The sequence below is a fragment of the Daldinia childiae genome, assembly GCF_008694065.1.
Source record: "Daldinia childiae strain JS-1345 chromosome Unknown Scaffold12, whole genome shotgun sequence".
Lineage (NCBI taxonomy): Eukaryota > Fungi > Ascomycota > Sordariomycetes > Xylariales > Hypoxylaceae > Daldinia > Daldinia childiae.
This window is the reverse complement of record NW_022984653.1, coordinates 463,565-482,051: the sequence shown is the minus strand read 5'-3', so window position 1 is coordinate 482,051 and position 18,487 is coordinate 463,565. Positions and strand designations below refer to the sequence as shown.

Genomic DNA, 18,487 nt, shown 5'->3' with positions numbered 1-18,487 from the left:
CACTAAATTGGGTTTGGTTCAAATCCAATAACCTTACTTCCTTGCATGTAGGTACTTCATGTAAGTACTCCATGTATGTACCGTCGGCGATTGGCAATTGGTACGGCACCGGGCAGAACAGGATAGCGTCTCACAAGTACCAGTACCGGTACTTTGTCGTATCGCGGCATAGGGAGATTACAGTAGGTCGCAGTATCCTATACAATATACCGATAAGCCCAAGTCAAGTCTAGTATAATAGGTACCTACATATAAAATCATGCAGCTACATTAAGTACTATGTATGTATGTAGGTAGGTAATTAGGGGACTTGCACCATAATACCTGCCAACCTGCAATCATGTCACTAGTCATTATTGCCTGTATGTATGTAACTTGCGTATGAGATGAGAATGAGAAACCTGAGTTTTTATGGAGACATCTTAGACCTTACTTTAGACTTTGCCTTATGAGGTAAACTTGCTGATAGGTAACATGGCAGGATCGACGCCGCTCAGCTGCGGACTTTCCATGTGCTTGCTGCCTCGTGCGTTCGAACTTGTGGCTTTCTCAACTCCACCTTCATCCCGCTTGAGGTCCAGGAGGCCACGCACTTGCCACGGAGATAGAGTACATGCATCTTGACCTAGCTTTAATGGGCAAGGTTCTAATGTCGAACAGTGTTTCAGTCTGGAGATATCTATAAGAGGTACCCACTATTTGTGGCTTCCTGCGTGGCTACCTAGTCTATCTTTTCCCCCTGTTCCCCCTTGTTCCCCCCCTATCCCATCTCTTATTTTTTGCATCTACCTACCTATGATTCTCATCATCAGAAGCCAAGATCACATAATACTGTTTGTTTAACCATTCACCATACCATCCTAATTATGCATCCTAACGTACCTAACGTAACTTATTTGAACTTCATCCCGTAAGCCTCAGCAGATTACATACTCCAAGAAAATAGTATATATTATTTTCGTCTGTCATTGTCAGAATTTCTTAATTCTTACCACTTAAATCCCGCCGCTGCATACCTTATGGTATATGCTACTCGGGATCCAAACAATTGTAAACAATTGCGCGCTCTACCATATACGATTATCGCGAGGCGGAATCTACCTGAAACAGTCTTAAAGCTACCAAGACATGGAACTATTCCAGAATGTCATCTCCAAACCCCGTATCCACGCACGTCACTGGAACCAACGTGCGGAAACAGGCTAGCTCCGATCGGCCATAAAATGATCAACGACAAATTTAAACATCCTGTCCATGTCCTGGTCTGTGTACTAACTGGGCAGTTGGAAAGCTTGAAAGATGTCAATGTCAACCCGGCTTGTTAAGATGATAAGTGACGGTTTCGAATATTCCTTTACATAGCACCACCGACACACTGGATTAAGCAACTGTTGAACGTCGTGCTCCATGCTTGTGCTCGTGCTCATGCGCATGGATTGCACGGCTCTTCGGCTTTAGTTGCCTCGTGGCGCGCAAAGACGTCAAAAATCAGCCGCCACGTGTAAGTCTTCTTTCGGATTGTCACTCTGTCGGCCATGCCGTACCACGGAGTCTAAAGTAAAGGTTGACCACGCTATATATAGCAGGTGTTGTCAACTACTCTCCCGATTCAGTATCATTCTGATACTCCGTCTTAGAGCCTCGATAACTGTTCCCCCTTGGATGACGCAAAGTCGAACCCAAATGTCCAAGTAGGATCGTGGGGATTCGTTCTAGAAGGATGAAAAAAGACCAGTGCATGGCTTCTCGCACGCGACTTCTGAAACCAATCCCGCGCGGACACAGTCCGTCTCGTGTTCTAGAAACGAAGGAATGCCATTCCCATCGCGATGGAATTTGGGGTAATCGGGTCCAAGCTTCTATCCTACATACAGGTAATTTAATCTCGTGACCAAAATAGACAGACAATAGGTCGCTGTCATCGTTACTACGCCGCATCCGACACCGTAAAGAGTAATCTGGGACGAAAGAATAAAGGCTATTGCCATCCTTTGTGTGCTAGTGTAGCCCTGTTTCAGCCCCATCCTACAGCTGAAGCTCGCCTATAGTCGAACGTTGGTCATACAACCAAATCAACATCATAACGCGAGATTATGTTCTCAAGTAGCTGAAAACCGTGCCATAAACTTCAGACAATGTCGTCTTGGCCGTATGTATATACAAAGATGCTCTATGAGGTATACATGCGCTACACATGTACAGATAAATTATATACAACCATGAGATAGATAACATGATTACCATTCCGGCGCAGTACCACACCCTCCACCGCTCGGCAACACTTCTACGGGTTTCCTCATCGACAATTCTGCGTCACCCGTCGCTGCTGGCCTCTTTCCCCGGCGCCCCTTGAACCCAATCCGGCGATCCAGCTCGCCGAACTGACCCGACCCTCCGTCTTCTTTCCGCACCATCCACTTTGTAGTTCCTAACGCCGCATCCAACTCCTCAACTGGGGGCAGCTTTAGGTACACCATACCGTCGATGCGCTCCTCCACGGCGAACGTAGCGATCGACATAGAAGAGTCGTTGCGGCATGCTCCGGAGTCTAGGTCGAAGTTGCGCTTGTGGAATGGGCATGAGACCCACGGTGCTTTGGGGTCGTTACATGGCTCTTTCTTAGTAGTGGTAGAATCGGAGGAGGGGGATGAGGGCGGTGATGGCGGAGGTGATGGCGGGGAGATGTCCTGCCCGATGAGCCCGTCCGACAACGCAAAGGACCGCTTGTGCGGACACATTTGCTGCGTTGCGTAATACTTCCCCCTAACCCGCCAAAGCGCAAGTTGAGTGTCGCCGCGCTTTATATTCGCACTAATGCCGTTGGGCGTGGCATCGGCACCAGCAAAGTAACTAGCCTCAATGACAGGCTGCCAGGCGGTAGATGACCAGCGGTCCTTCAGGCCGGCGAAGTCCTCGGCTGCCGCGTCCTTGGGCCAGTACACGGGACGTGTCTGCCCGCGGTCCTTCTCCGTCTCCACGGTCTCGACTGTGTCGTCCGTGTTGGCGAACTGCTTGAACTTAGAGGCGATTATCGGATTTCGCACGGCTTCAGCCCATTCGTCGAAAAAAGAGTCTACCAGCTCTTGCATCTGAGCTTCAAGAGAGGCGCAGATGCCAAGCTTGTCCTCTAGGATGACCTCTTTTAGGTAACGTAGACCGCCTGGTAGGTTCTCTAGCCATCGCGCCGTACGTTGGAGCTTATCTGCTGTGCGGATGTAGAACATCAGGTACCTATCTAAGATCGGAACGACTTCTGACGGCGGGACATCTTTGGCGAGAAGTTCAGAGTGTTTGGGCTTTGCGCCGCCATTGCCCGCGACGAAGATGTTGAAGCCTTTTTCTGTGGCGATGAGTCCGAAGCTGTCAAGCCGTTAGTATGGTAGTATGTCTAGGTTGTGATATTAGGTGAGATGCTTACTCCTTGTTCTGAGCCTCGGCGCACTCGCGCACGCAACCACTAACACCCCCTTTTATCTTATGCGGGCTACGTATACTCTTATACCGCTCCTCTATACGCACCGCCATACCCACACTATCTCCCATACCAAATCTACACCACGTCGTTCCAACGCAACTCTTAACAGTACGTAACGATTTAGCATAGGCGTGCCCACTTTCCATACCGCCCTCTATCAATCTAGTCCATATGTCAAGCAGATCCTGCTTCTTAGCACCAAACATATCGATACGTTGTCCACCGGTGATCTTAGTATATAAATTGTACTTCTTTGCGACCTCTCCGATAATAATCAGCTTTTCCGGCGTGATCTCGCCGGCAGAAACACGAGGGACCACCGAGAATGTGCCGTTTCGCTGGATGTTACCTAAGAATCTGTCGTTGGTGTCTTGCAGACCGTGCGTAGTCTTGTCCATGACGTGCTTGTTCCATAACGACGCAAAGATGCTTGCTACGGCGGGCTTGCAGGCTTCGCAACCGTCCGAGTTCTTGTCGTTTCCTGCCTCTCGCATCACATCGGGAAGAGTCTTCAGTCTCTTAACCATGATGATGTTATATAAATCGGCACGAGAGTAGCTGAAGTGCGCGCACAGGTAGTTTGTTACCTCGGCGCCCATGTCGGTCATAGTCTTGGTGAAAATACTTGTGACGAGCGGCATACAACCACCGCAACCCGTACCGGCCTTGGTGCAAGCTTTAACATCCCCTATCGTCTTACACGTCCCGTCCTTGACACTCTGGACTATATCCCCCTTTGTGACGTTGTGACACGAGCAGACTTGCGTGTCGTCGTCAAGATCATCGGCGCCGTCGTCACCTTCTTTCTTCGCCCCTAGAATGAGCTCGGCTGGGGGAATGGTGAGTTCTTTCTGGTTCTTGACCATAGGCACTAATTTTATATAATCGCTAGTATCTCCAATCATCATCCCGCCGAGCAGGTACTTTCCATCGGTTGTGAATAAGTATTTCTTATATACCTGAGCGAATGGATCCTTGTATATAAGAGCCTTGACCGGCGGCGGCGGAGGCCCGCTGACCACTGTCTTGACGGTGCTCTGGTCGTCCGTCTTTTTCCTGGCTGCTTTTGCTGGTAGGGAACTGGGACCGTCTCTATCGGCGAAGAAGTCACCGAAACTAGCGACGTCAACTCCGAGGAGCTTTAGCTTGGTGCTTAGGTCAGGCCTCTTGAAAGTTCTCGGTTGGTGAAGCTTGGCTTGTGTTAGGTTGAATGATAGCACGTCAGCCATCTCGACACCGGGGGCGATGAGACCGAACGTCTGGTTTTTCCAGCTCGCGCACTCCCCAATAGCGTAGATATTCGGAATACTCGTGCTTAAGTCGTCGTTGACGAGGATTCCACCGCCCCGATCAGCACACTTGATGCCGGCGCTTCTTGCTAAACTGTCTCGTGGTCGTACACCGATGGCAAAGCAAATAGTAGAACAGTCCATCTGTTCGCCATCCTCGAATATGACGCCTATTACATTATTTTCCCCGTCTGTATTTATCTTTCCCACTCTCTTACTTAGCAATATATCAAGTCCTAAGGCTGTTACTTTCTCAACGACCAAGTTACCAGCGTCAGCATCTAGCTGTCGACTTAGAACCCATCGATTCCTCTCGATTAGTTTTACCTTTTCGTAGCATTCCAGATCCATCATGGCATTCGCCGCTTCGAGACCGAGCAAGCCACCGCCGACGACGAGTCCGACTGTCCCCTTATGAGACTCTCCGAAGGTAATTAGTTTTTCTAGGTCTTCGATGGTCCGGTAGACGAAGACGCCATTGGCGTCGTGGCCGGGAGTATGCCTTGGAAGAACGGCATCGGAACCGGTTGCTAAAACTAAGATATCGTATGAGACCACGTCGCCGTTGGCGCAAGATACCGTCTTATTTGTAGAATCGATGTTGGTGACTAAGGTGTTCAAGTGATAATTTAATCTGTTGTCCGGAGCTTGCAGCGCATACTAAATCTTTTATAAGTAAGGCCGTTTGGACATAGGATCTGTCTTAAAGCAGAGACTTACCCATTCTTTCGGGTTAAGATATAAATTCTCGACTTTCCGGTGGCTAAAGAAGCTCGTGAGACCAACTCGATTATACGCGAGGTGGGGTTCTTCGCCGATGACAATAACATCATATTCACGAGTCCTAGCATCGAGTTTCAGGAGTTTTTCTCTATAAGCTGGTTAGGAAACTTGATACAGTCATGAGTTCTGAAGACAAGTATTTCGCTCACATGAATGCGATGCCGACCATTCCCAGGCCGACAACAACTAGGGTTTTCCTCTTATCGACGGCCATCTTGAAGGTGAAGCAGACAGGATGGATGGATGGATGGATTCGTCGAAACACTACGTCACAGACCCCAACTCTGCTTACATATGCCGTGTTACAATGTGTAAAAAAAGGGGGGGGGGACGTCGCTAATACGATCAACGATGTTTTTAAATATATATATATATATATATGTATAAGGGGAAGTATTACACGACGAAGGAGACGGTAGGGAGAAATCACATAAAACTACGGAGCAGGACAGGCGGGTTATCCAACGACCAAATAGACGACGGGATCACATCCCATACATAGATAGTTAGTTAGTTAGTATACCGCTGCTCAGTGAGATAGATATGTGCATCTCCGAACCTATCACTAGGAGGTAAGAAAAAGCTGACTACAGCCAAGATCTCCAGGACTCCTATTGGATATTCCCTATATATCCATACGGGAGCTAAACTAGAATTACCTAACCCGCTAGTTATTCTCGTCCGACTATGTACTAGGTATGCCCCATCGTAGATATCACCACGATATGGCAGCACTTGTATAGGTATACCATACATAGGTGGTAGGTATGTTAGTACAACTAATGTTTGTTAATGGCTAAGCCTGAAGCTCGCAGGGGTAAAACCGACAAGCTAGGTACTTAAAAAAGGGGAGCCTTTTCGATAAGACAACACGCGATTGACCAATTAAAAGAGACCTGACGGCCGCGGAGAAAGATAGCGGCGCTTGATTCGTTCCTATTATTCAACTACTTATTCGCTGGCTCTCCCGAGGAGTTCTGCATCTCCGGCGACGTTGGTTTGTTTTATTAACATATTTTGCTCTCTCTCTCTATTTCTTTTTCCCTTCTATTTCTCCCCCTCTCGTCTCATACGATTTATAACCAAGGTCGGCCTAGAATACACATGATGTTGGGCTTTTATGTATTATGTTATGGTATTATGCGTTAGGTAGTTAGACGATGTATCGGCCTGTTTACGGACTAGATTCGGTATTTGGGCTTAACCTAGTATCTATCTATCGTCGGTTGATTCGTGAGGCTTTTTATAAATGTAAATTACTCGGAGATAGATGTCTTGGAGTGGAAATATGAGGTTGGTTTCTATGGTGATGCGTTAGATGCCGAGATATATGTCTTGAATTGTCGGGTTCTCACATTAAGTAGAGTAAGACTTGAAATGAATAAATATCTGCATCCAAATATCAATATTTACAGATTTGCTTTCATCTTTTCTTTTCTTTTTTTTCATCATCTCATCTCATCCCACCCCATCCCATCCCATCCCACCTCATTAACGCCCTCTCTTTTTTATAATATCTTCATTCATCCATCCTTCCCTTCACAATTAATTATCCTCTAATAAGCACTCCCCTGCACCTGTCTCACGCCCTCCGCCCCACGCAGCCAACCAACCCGATCCTTAACATACTGCTCCACGCGCGGCTTCAGCTTCGTCTCGTGCAGCGCGAAGTCGTCCACGGTGCCGAGCCGCAGGGCGCTGTGGCCCGGAAATCCGGCGCTGACGCGGTACATGAGGGAGCCGCAGGTGTTGCAGAAGTAGTTTGTTGTGCTGGGACGAGTTGAGTTGTTAGTTACTAAGTTAGCCCAAAGTACCTAATCCAGTGAGGAGGTGCCTAGGTAGGTAGGTAAGTAGGTAGGTATGTATAAAGACGCACGTGTGTCCAGAAGCAATAGTCCTATCCTGTCCATACGTCTTCAGATTCTCCCGTCCCCGCACGTGCTTCAAGTGCGTATCCTTGACGATGAAGCCCGTCGTGAACATCGACGCTGTGATCTTCCGGCAGTCGGAGCAGTTGCACACGAACACGTCGACTAGGCCCGGGCCGTGGGTTGGCTTGGTGGTGTTAGATGAGATGTAACTATAGGCATGGCCATGTAGAAATGGGTAAGTAAGGTGGACTCGGATGGACTTACGAAGGACAGCTGCACGGCGCCGCAGTAGCATGTCGCCGTAGCTTCGTCCTCGGTGGACCAGCCGTCGTTGGCACCTCCGGCCAAGGGGAAGTGCGACGGTTTGGGCTGGGAGTTGTCGTTAGTGATGGAGGTAGCCATGGTCATATAAGTTATATATATCTCTCTCTTTCTCTTCCTTTTAAGTATTCTAGTTTATAAGCACTCTAACTAAATTTGAGAAGTGATCGGTCCGCAACTTATAAGTCAATCTTATGATATCTATTCAAGTAGGCATTATCCAAATTATATACTTGCTACATATCTACACCCGTATACAGTAAATCAGTAACTAGTTCTTTCGTGAGCAACCTACACAGGTCAACGCAATTCCATCCTGCCATGCCGCGTCTCTATTATTCAGCATAGTAATCGGGAATAAGACCCACCGACAAGCTAGCACGATGCGGAGTTTATAGTCGATTAATACTAAAAAGAAATAAGGGATATAAGTTATCCCAAGGGTGAATGACTAAGGGTATTAGATTTAAATTTCGGTGTTTACTGATAGCTCCTAAGGATTCCGTATAATTATATGGAAAGCCTAGAATCGCTTTTCTCGCTTTACGTCATGGAAGTGCCTGGTAGTAGACTTATGATTAATAATAAATCGAGAGAATCCAAGCTATTTACGCACTAATATAAATAACCGGACGGGAGTCTACACCTCATCCCAAAGATATCCTAGAACCTCAGCCCAAAGTCTAACCCGATTTGGCAAAAGCTAAGACCTTGGATCCAAAGGTTTGATTGGTTACAATTGATAGGGTTCCCGCTTTGGGGTGAGCTTTACATCAGGTGACTTTGGGGTGAGCTTTCGTGTCTTATTAAAATATAAGCTTAAATGCCTTGTAATTACAGCGCATTACAATCACTAAGTCCCTTATATTATAGCGTTTGACATTTAATCAATTAAACGCATACTTTTACCTATTCCTTATTTTTTACTTGATTTATATTAATTGATTATAAATTAATTAAAAATTAATACGTAATTAATTAATAATTAATTATTAATTAATTTTTATTATTTTAATATGTTAAAATTAAAATTTAAAAAGTGGGTTTTGCTTTTTGTTTTTCCTTCTTTTTGTTAACGTTATAAGCGTTACGAAACCTTTGGTCCGTGTGTTTATATTTGTGGGGCGTAAAAGAAGCGTTTTTCGAATTTTAATTTTAAAAACGTTTAAGGTTTTTAACCGCACCTAGTATATATTTAAAGATTTTTAATAAAATTATATTAATAATAATATAATAAATAATAATAATGTTTAAAATATCTTTTATTTTAATTATTTAAGGTTAATTTTTTGTTTTAATTACTTTTTTATCTTTTTTATATGTTTATATAACATTGCGTTATAATATTATAAGTTTTAACGTTTAAAAATACGTAATAGCTTTAAAAATATATAATAATTTTAAAACGTTATATTTACGCGTTTACACTTATACGTTTATATTTATAATTATTTATAATTACGTTTAAAATATTTTTTATTTTAATTATTTGGGATTAATCTTTTATTTTTGTTACTTTTTTATCTTTTTTACATGTTTATACGGTATTACGTTATAATATTATAAGTTTTAACGTTTAAATAGTTTTAAAACGTTATATTTACGCGTTTATACTTATAACCATTTATAACCACGTTTAAAATATTTTTTATTTTAATTATTTAAGGTTAATCTTTTGTTTTTACTATTTTCTTGTTTTTTTTACATGTTTATATAATATTGCGTTATAATATTATAGGTTTTAACGTTTAAAAATATGTAATAATTTTAACGTTATATTTATAACCACTTATAATTACTTATAATTACGTTTAAAATACCTTTTATTTTTTAATTTAAAGTTATTTATTTAATTGTTTAAATATTTTAATCTTTTTTGTATATTTATAAAATATTACGTTATAAAGTTATAAGTTTTAACATTTAAATTATAACGTTTGTTACGATTGGTGTTACGACCGGTATTATAGTTAATTTTAACTTAAAATGTATACGTTTTATTTAATAATTTATTTAAATAATTAAATTAATATTTATTTTTTATATAAAAATTTTATTTATTATAAACTTGTTAAAATTAATATTTTTAATTAATTTAATTATTATTGCTATATTAAATGTAAAAAAAATGTTTAAAGTTGCTTTAAACTAAAGATTGGAAAATGTTTTCGGGGGGGTGTGCCGGGGTGTGATTGGTTAAGGAAGGTTGTAATTAAAAAAAATATTTTTTTCCGAATTATTTTTCCAATTTTTAGTTTAAGTTAATTAAGATAAAATTTTTAATTAATTATATAAAATTATTTATATTTCATTAAATATCATAATAATGTATAAAATTATATATTTGTATAAATATAATGTTAATGAAATGGTAGTCGAGTTTTGGGTGCGCTAGTACTATTGGAGTGAAAAAAGGTCCACATTTGCTTGATTGGGTTAGACTTTGGGCTGAGGTTCTGGGATAGCTTTGGGTTGAGGTGCGCCCTCACCGGACGGTTATTCCTTTTAGTTCGACTAGAATACGCCCGTGCTCGTGTATGAAGTAGCCATACAACAGGAATTAACTTTAGAAACGTAGAAAATAATTACTAGTTGGTCTCGAACATATAGCTTCCTATCAAGATATCTATCTGTCCAAGACTGGACTAAACCTTCAAGTCAGCCATATATAGATACCTAACGCATCACCCTTCACAAGCCGAAATGGAACTGTATTACGGGCCTCACTAAATCCGAGGCCAAGAATAGCAAGTAATTAGTACAAGACGATCAATTATTGTTCTTGCTACTACTAATGAATAATTTTTCCTTTCTCTCCAGACACACACCAAAGAGGTATATCTAACAAGCCCCGCAGACAGTTCAATTGACCACGATTGATCAATTTCTTATTAAGGTACTACTATATCCATTGAACGTCTGGGTAACGAAGGGGGCGTGAGAATAGTATAGGGAAGCGGGAACCACAAAACCGTGACATGCCTTAGTCACCCATCCGTGCCGTGCCACCATTCCGTTGGTTGCCGCTTATGGATATGGGGTATATGACGGAACGCTTACTCCTCCTCCAACGGAGCCTCCTCCTCAAACTCCTCTTCCTCCTCGTCGACACCGGCATCCTGGTACTGCTGGTATTCGCTGACCAAGTCGTTCATGTTGGACTCGGCCTCGGTGAACTCCATCTCGTCCATACCCTCACCAGTGTACCAATGCAAGAAAGCCTTTCGTCGGAACATAGCAGTGAACTGCTCGCCGACACGCTTGAATAGCTCCTGGATAGCCGTCGAGTTACCGACGAAGGTAGAAGACATCTTGAGGCCACGAGGAGGAATCGAGCAGAGAGCGGTCTGGACGTTGTTGGGGATCCACTCAACGAAGTAGGACGAGTTCTTGTTCTGAACGTTGCGCATCTGGTCTTCGACTTCCTTCATCGAGACCTTGCCACGGCTAGAGAATTTAAGTTAGCAAACAAGTAGTGTATAAAATTTTAAAGGGGATATCATACAAGATGGCTGAGCACGTCAGGTAGCGGCCGTTACGGAAATCAGAAGCAGCCATCATGTTCTTGGGGTCGAACATCTGCTGAGTCAATTCAGGGACGGTGACGGCACGGAAAGAGTGAGCGCCACGGCTGGTCAGAGGGGCGAAGCCGACCATGAAGAAGTGGAGACGAGGGAAAGGAACCATGTTCACGGCAAGCTTGCGCAGGTCAGAGTTTAGCTGACCAGGGAAACGCAAGCAAGTAGTAACGCCGGACATGACAGCAGAGACCAGGTGGTTCAGGTCACCGTACGAGGGGTTGGACAGCTTCAGCGTACGCATGCAGATGTCGTACAGAGCCTCGTTGTCGATACAGAAGGTCTCATCGGAGTTCTCGACCAGCTGGTGGACAGAGAGGGTGGCGTTATAAGGCTCGACAACGGTATCGGAAACCTTAGGGGAAGGCATAACGGAGAAGGTAGCCATCATGCGGTCGGGGAACTCCTCGCGGATCTTGGAGATCAACAGGGTACCCATACCGGCACCAGTACCACCACCGAGGGAGTGGGTAATCTGGAAACCCTGGAGGCAGTCACAGCCTTCAGCCTCACGACGAACGACATCGAGAACTTGGTCAACCAATTCGGCACCCTCAGTGTAATGACCCTTGGCCCAGTTGTTTCCGGCACCGGATTGACCGAAGACGAAGTTGTCGGGTCGGAAGAGCTGACCGAAGGGACCAGCACGGACGGCGTCCATGGTACCGGGCTCGAGATCGACGAGGACGGCACGAGGAACATACTTGTTACCGGAAGCCTGCACGCGTAGAGACAATTAGCAATCATCTTCATTTATTTATATTTAATTTCTATAAATTCGTACCTCGTTGAAGTAGACGCTCATGCGCTCGAGCTGGAGCTCGGAAGTACCGTTGTAACTATTAATGATTAGTTGTGATATTCTTGGTAATAGGAATGGACAACTCGAATACATACACGCCATTGCTGTCGAGACCGTGCTCGCTGGAGATAGTTTGCCAGAAAGCAGCACCAATTTGGTTACCCTATCATCTTCATGTGAGCCCCGCTGCATTTTATATCCATGGTTCTTCGATGATCGTTGTTACTTACACATTGGCCAGTCTGAAGATGAACCTATTAAAGAAATACGATTAGCTTTGAATTTTCCGATACGTTGTTATACAAATAACAATTTGATGTAGTTGCGATATGAAATGTAGATGTAGTAGCATTATGTGTATGAGGGGCAGAGAGCTAAGGGGGGTTTGGAGGGTTTGGAGGTTTTTTCGGACGCGTTCAGGGGTTTGTTTCTCTCTAGTGATACTGGGCTTTGGTTAGGGGGTAAACAAGAATTTTGATATAACTTACGATCTCACGCATTTTGACGGTGGTTGATTATGATAGTATCGAACACGACTGAAGGAAGCTGACAAGCAAGGAAGAGGTAAGAAAAGGATGCGTTCCTGAGAATAGTAGTTGTAGAAGTTTAAAGGAAGAAAACTAAGAGGAGCGGTGTATGGTTTGAGGGAGAGAGAGTTGTGTTGTGCCTTGCAGTTTTGGGTGGAAGAAAGTTGAGGGCAGCTTTTTTTTGCTTGTAGATTTCTAAAACGGAAAGGGTCGCTCCAATCTTTCCCAATCGTTCCAATCGCTCCAATCGCTCCAATAACCTGACAAGGGGGTTGCCCCTCTTTTTTCTCAATGTTGCCCACTTCTGCCACTGCTTTCCTACTGCGCTTGCTGTTAACTTGCTGCACTTGCTTTAAGGGGAACATAGCGCACAGACCATAATCTCGGTATATAGGCGGAGAAAGTACATGGTACATATACACTAGTCTAATTACGTTTAATTTACCATGTATTGTGTACCGTAGCTGCGGGCGCTTGGCAACCATCTTTTTTAGGCTTGCATCTCCTTATCATCAACATCAACATCAACATCAACAACACTAACACCCTAACACCCTAACACTACACTACACTTCAACTAACGCGGCGGCATCAATATGAGAATATGGGGGCATACGTGATCCAATCAATTGGTTATCCTGCTGCCTGGGTTTTTCAAGTAGTATTAGATACATAAACAAGGCAAGCTATTTAACTAGATGTAAGCATCTCGGAGGCATCGATGATAAACCGATTGTCTATTCTGTTGCCTAGATTCTCCTCGATTATAACCTAATAATCACCTGATGGATACGTACATGAAATAGGTATCTAGCTAATCAATTTTCAACTTTACCAACAGTATCCTTGCCACGATATTTGGCGGTGTAGACATCTATATAAGACGTGGCTGTTCCTACGATGAGTGGGTTAAACCCCATAGTGACAACACGATCCTATCATATCATATCAAAAACAATCTGGAGTCGTACATAAGCAGGACATATCTCGAACATGAAAGATGGAAAGACCGTAGCGGAATTCCTAACAAGGTCGACCAAATCGATCGCCTAGTATTTCCTATTTTCTACTTGTTTTTGTTCAGCCAGCCAGCCATAACCCAAGCCGACCTGTCTACCTGTACAATGAATGCACTCCTAATGCCGTATGCCTGTGCCAGACCGTAGTACCATGCCAATGCCGTACCTTTTAAAAACTACGGAAAAAAAAAAGAAACAAAAAAGAACTAATCAATTCGTTTTTCTTTCATCCATGCTGAAATCAAATACAAAGTGATTCGTCACACCGAGCTGTTTTCCGGCACCATCAACATCGCAAGGTCGAGACGTCCAAAAAACTCGTGGCATGTCTTAGACAAACGAGAACGCATATATCATTGGAGGTTATCTCGGTTTCGGTATCCCTCCTTTTTTTTCATCTGCCTGGGGAAAGGCTATGCGTAATGCGAGGCGGAGGCGACTTGTCAAATCCCGTTGAAGTTTGCTGCGTTATTGGGATTAGGCCTCTGCCCACAGTCCCCATCTATGTATAGAATTAAGATCCCTTGAAAGATCCATCTCGTGCATTACGGTTGATCAGACCGTCGAATTGTGCGAGCATGGTCCGGGCATGCAGCAGTCGTAATTCGTATTCATAATACTCCGTGAGTCTATAGGTGCAATATATCGTCATGTGCAGACGTACCAACGCCAATGCATTCGGAGTCGTGGTAGAAAATTATCGGCCAATATTAATAATCCTTCGAGGAATCCGCATTAAGGTGTACCCAGGTTCAGACCCTGGGAATATGAATCAAGTAGAACAACCCAAGTTCGTACTCGGGTTAACAATCGACATCAGGCCAACAGACATCTCGTTTGGCGTTTCCTCGACGTAATTAAGCGGAAATGCAAGGTCTCCTTTGTATGTAATCTTGCAATAAAAGAAAAGCTAATAACCGACCATACGCTATGCAAATCATACATGCGTTTTCACATATACAGTTCCCATTGTAATTATACCACGAGGGTTCGAGAATGGGGAGGATCGGGGAGGTTGTCGGATGCGCGAATTCTTAGTACGGGGCTCTTTAGCTAACCGTCATCATCTGCATGCGCTGGTTTAGTCCATTAGATGGAGACGCCCCAACTGAGCCGCTACTAAGAATCGAGGTGCTGCTTTGACTATGGGGTATCCGCCTTGTAGGACTAGACGTTGGGTCGTCAAAAACTCGCGTAAATGCAGGGCTTCCGTCTGACCTTGTGTGCTTCGGAGTTCGTACGGGACTCTGAGTAAGGTGATCTGCTTTGCGGACGATGTCGGATAAACCATCTCTCAAATCGCTCGCACGCTTGACCAGTTCTTTCAGACTGTTCGTATCAAAGTTTAGTTTTCCAGATGACTCGCGGCCTAGATTCGTCCTTGAATGTCGAGGCTGCATAGATTCCATAACAGATCTAGCAACACTGATCGATCCGAATTCGGGATTGACTGCTTGGTTTTCTGGGGTCTTCGGTCGATCAGGGACCGGTTCATCAGCGTGATCCCAAGTACCGAAGATATCATCCTCTGGTGAGAAGACGGATCGACGGCGGCCAGCAGGACGATCGCGAACAACCGCATTTCGTTGGCTCTCTGTTACCTTAGCAGTTCCATTTGAATCATGCGTAGCCCCTTCAAAGTCCTGGTCGATGATTCGCGAAGTCGTGTCAGAAGAATCGGGTTTAAAATCGGCAACCTCTGCTGGATCTTCGTCGGGCGACGCCAAGGCAATGATGCCCTCGGCTTCTCGCCAGAGCTTTACAGACGACCCACCAAGCATGTCCATGTCACGACCAAGTCGACACAGTCGCTTTAGATCGTTAACTAAAAGCGAAAGCTCTCTAATCTGTCCAGAGTGAGCCTTGATTGTAGGCTGTGTAGCCTGAATCGACGCAGGCACAACCATTGAGACCTTTGATTCTTCGTTTTTCCCGACAAGTAACCCATCAATATCTTCTTCCTCAAATTCAAAGTCATCATCCCAATCTTCGCTCGCATTCTTCTGGCCTAGCCCCCAGGTTCCGAACTTAGGAGTCGAGGTCGCGGTCTCAAACAATTCCGGAACGAGGGGAACACTTTGACTTCTCACATGAGCGGGAGTGGGACCCCTACGACTCGCAGTACGCCCGCCTCTAATATCGATTTCCTGCTTGCCATGGACGGTTTTCGGTCTCATATGATTACCAATGCCGTCATGCTTCTCATGGGCTACAGGTTCAGTCCAGTCAAAAACGGTGCTCCTAGGTCGTTCGCTCGTGGGATCGATCCGCGCCTTAGGTCTCGCATTGCCGTTGATATTGGACAATGCAGTTCGGGCATTTGGACTACCTCTTCGAGAATTCATGGAACCAGGAGGAGATAAGTGGTTATATATTCCATTATCGTCCTCCTTATCCCAATCGAGATCGTCATCGTCGTCCAGCGAAAATCGAGAAAGATCTCCACGTGTAGTAAAATTGGGAGAAGCTGGCGTAGAGCCAAAACCATCCTGGTTTTCAATATCCGCTGCAAGAAATCGTGATTCGGCTACAGTATATACTCCCCGAACAGGCGTAGGAATGCTCTCATCCTCCTCCATAATCTTATTCCCACCGTCAAAAGACGGTCCTAGAATATCCTGAATCGACAATCGTTTCGGTTTGCTGTTATGAGCAGTAGTACTTGGGGGCGACTCATCAAACATTGACTCTAATGGGCTATCGAGGGCTTTTGGGCATCCTGACGCTGCTGTCCGTATCGAGTCAAACGGCGTATCCGTCTTGAAATCGGTATCATCATCATCACCAGACGTAAACCCGCGGTGGTATTCAGAGCTACCGGTTGTAGAAGCCCGGTCCAATGTCCGAGCCTGTGATGTATTAGAGACAGTTCTTGGGGTTGTCGCTGTATTGGTTCCAGATTCGTTAAATTGGGTCTGCAGGCCTGGCGATAATGAGCCGAACTTATTTAAATCGATATGAAAACTCGAAAGTCTTGTTATGGGCGGTAAAGGAGATGAAACATTTCGCTTGCGAGGTGCTGGCTGAAGTGCAACGGATAACTCTGTGCCGGAGTGGCCTAGGTATTCGACATCCTTCGAAAACTCTCCATGACCTGCCATATCGGAGAAAGTTGACGAGTCCGTGCCTGTTGCGGCCGGGGCAGATACGTGCCGTTTGGTTTCACCCACAGTCTCACCGCGCTTACGTCGTCGTATACTCCCAGTTTTCGGTATCCAGTTCGAAGTTGGACTGAAGTGCATCGAAATAGAGCGTCGAGGTTGTTTAGCGGGCGTGCCTTCGGGGGACTCTGAAGACTTGGTCGAGGACTGCGGACTGCTGTCGGTGTTAGACTGATTCTCTGATATAGGAAAGTCACCGGTCGGAACCTCCAAAGTGGATGAGCCCATGGCGAGAGAGTCGGGCGTCACTAAGTAGACTCGTCGACGACTTTGCTGATCTACACAGATTCGCTTTATACCGGGCGCACTGGCGCTGTCGTTGCCTCTCAGCGGCGATAATTTGGCCGGGCTTCGAAATATTCGAGAGTGCCAAAACGACTTCCACCTCGATGGCCTGTTGCTGGCACCGAAATTAGGCTCAACTGGACTGGTCAGTGTCTGAGCCCGAGGGCGATTACACTGCTCAAGGGTTATATCTGGTAACGGCTGCAACGTTTCGCTGTTGATCTGTTGATTTAATGTAGCGGATCGCTGGTGGCTTGTAGCTGGTCTGCGCAGCGTCATCTGTGTTTTTGACCCTCGCCGCACCAAAGGACCCGTATTCCCACCGTTGACAGCCGATGCACGCTTAACCAGTTTATTCCGAGGTGGTTGAGGAGGTGGATGTCCCACAGGCGACAGAATCGGCGCCCCAGAGCCGTGGGAAAAGGTTATGGATGGTGAGTCGGGGCCGACGCTTGACCTAAAGCTTCCGTGCTGGGAGAGCGGTCGTATAGATAATCTTCGTATCCAAGAACCGTTCGAGGACAAGGAATCTCGTGAATCTTCGACGATAGGCGTGCCGGGCGCAAATTCACCTTGTCTAGTAGATGAGTGTCTCGCGAACGAAGACTTGGTATGTATTATTTGGGTGTGTGAAGAATGTCGAGGATTTCGCGATCGGTTCGACGTACTCAATAATGAGGATTGTTGGCTCGAGTCTTGCATAAAGTCATTATTAGAGGTAACGGGGATAGCGGAGCTCGTTGTCCCAGGTCGAGATGAAAATACGCCTAGAAAGTCTCTGTCGGTTATCATTGACCTTCTCTTGCTCGTGTTTGGGCGCTGAGACTGCTCGTCCGTCAGTTCACCAAGTGCCAGACCCGTTGCCGCGGTGGCAACCGCAGTGCCGGCTCCAATGAGCTAATTCACGTCAGTAACCGTCCCAATTATAAGCCTGACAAGACGTAGGAGACCAGCAAACCAGAGGGGCACCGGGGCAACGCTAAGGAGAGTCGAGGGGTGACAGGTCGAGAATCGTCTCGCATAGCAACGAGTGACTAAGGAGTTATCTGCAATACACTGGTCCTTTACACATGGTGGAATGTAGCAAGCAAATTACTTAGGCAAACATGTTAAACTTACACTCGGAACAGTCTGCATCTTGAAATACAGGCGTTAGGAGAACAGAGGAGAGCTGCCTGCTGTCGAGAGGCGGAGGGAAGAAAAGTCGACTCTCAGTGACGCTCTCGTGACCATTGTTCATCGAGACATGAATATTTGGTGTTTAAGAAGTCCGGGGGATACAAAAAAGGCTAGTTTTTATAAAACTTCTGTATCGAATGCGTGTACACTGAAAATAGCTAGTCGGCGGTCGAAGTCCTGGTGGCCTGGCGCGACGA

The 18,487-nt window shown here is 45.3% G+C and overlaps 4 protein-coding genes across 4 annotated transcripts; all 4 read right to left on the bottom strand.

Annotated features, from left to right (window-relative positions):
* Positions 1 to 2,237: 2,237 nt before the first annotated feature.
* Positions 2,238 to 5,761, bottom strand: GL218_08364 (Nitrite reductase [NAD(P)H]; the record flags this gene model as incomplete). Its single annotated transcript, XM_033585164.1, has 4 exons — positions 2,238 to 3,360; positions 3,419 to 5,424; positions 5,485 to 5,635; positions 5,697 to 5,761. 4 exons carry the CDS (start codon positions 5,759 to 5,761, stop codon positions 2,238 to 2,240), a joined length of 3,345 nt encoding a protein of 1,114 aa, XP_033440666.1.
* A 1,342-nt stretch (positions 5,762 to 7,103) lies between these two features.
* On the bottom strand, positions 7,104 to 7,826 carry GL218_08363 (Mss4-like; the record flags this gene model as incomplete). The annotated part of the gene is made up of 3 exons (XM_033585163.1): positions 7,104 to 7,317; positions 7,424 to 7,602; positions 7,683 to 7,826. 3 exons carry the CDS (start codon positions 7,824 to 7,826, stop codon positions 7,104 to 7,106), a joined length of 537 nt encoding a protein of 178 aa, XP_033440661.1.
* Positions 7,827 to 10,795: 2,969 nt separating this feature from the next.
* GL218_08362 (Tubulin beta-2 chain) lies at positions 10,796 to 12,619 on the bottom strand (the record flags this gene model as incomplete). The annotated part of the gene is made up of 6 exons (XM_033585162.1): positions 10,796 to 11,186; positions 11,245 to 12,035; positions 12,102 to 12,156; positions 12,215 to 12,282; positions 12,350 to 12,373; positions 12,608 to 12,619. 6 exons carry the CDS (start codon positions 12,617 to 12,619, stop codon positions 10,796 to 10,798), a joined length of 1,341 nt encoding a protein of 446 aa, XP_033440662.1.
* A 2,095-nt stretch (positions 12,620 to 14,714) lies between these two features.
* GL218_08361 (uncharacterized protein) lies at positions 14,715 to 18,248 on the bottom strand (the record flags this gene model as incomplete). The annotated part of the gene is made up of 2 exons (XM_033585161.1): positions 14,715 to 18,008; positions 18,231 to 18,248. 2 exons carry the CDS (start codon positions 18,246 to 18,248, stop codon positions 14,715 to 14,717), a joined length of 3,312 nt encoding a protein of 1,103 aa, XP_033440659.1.
* Positions 18,249 to 18,487: the final 239 nt, after the last annotated feature.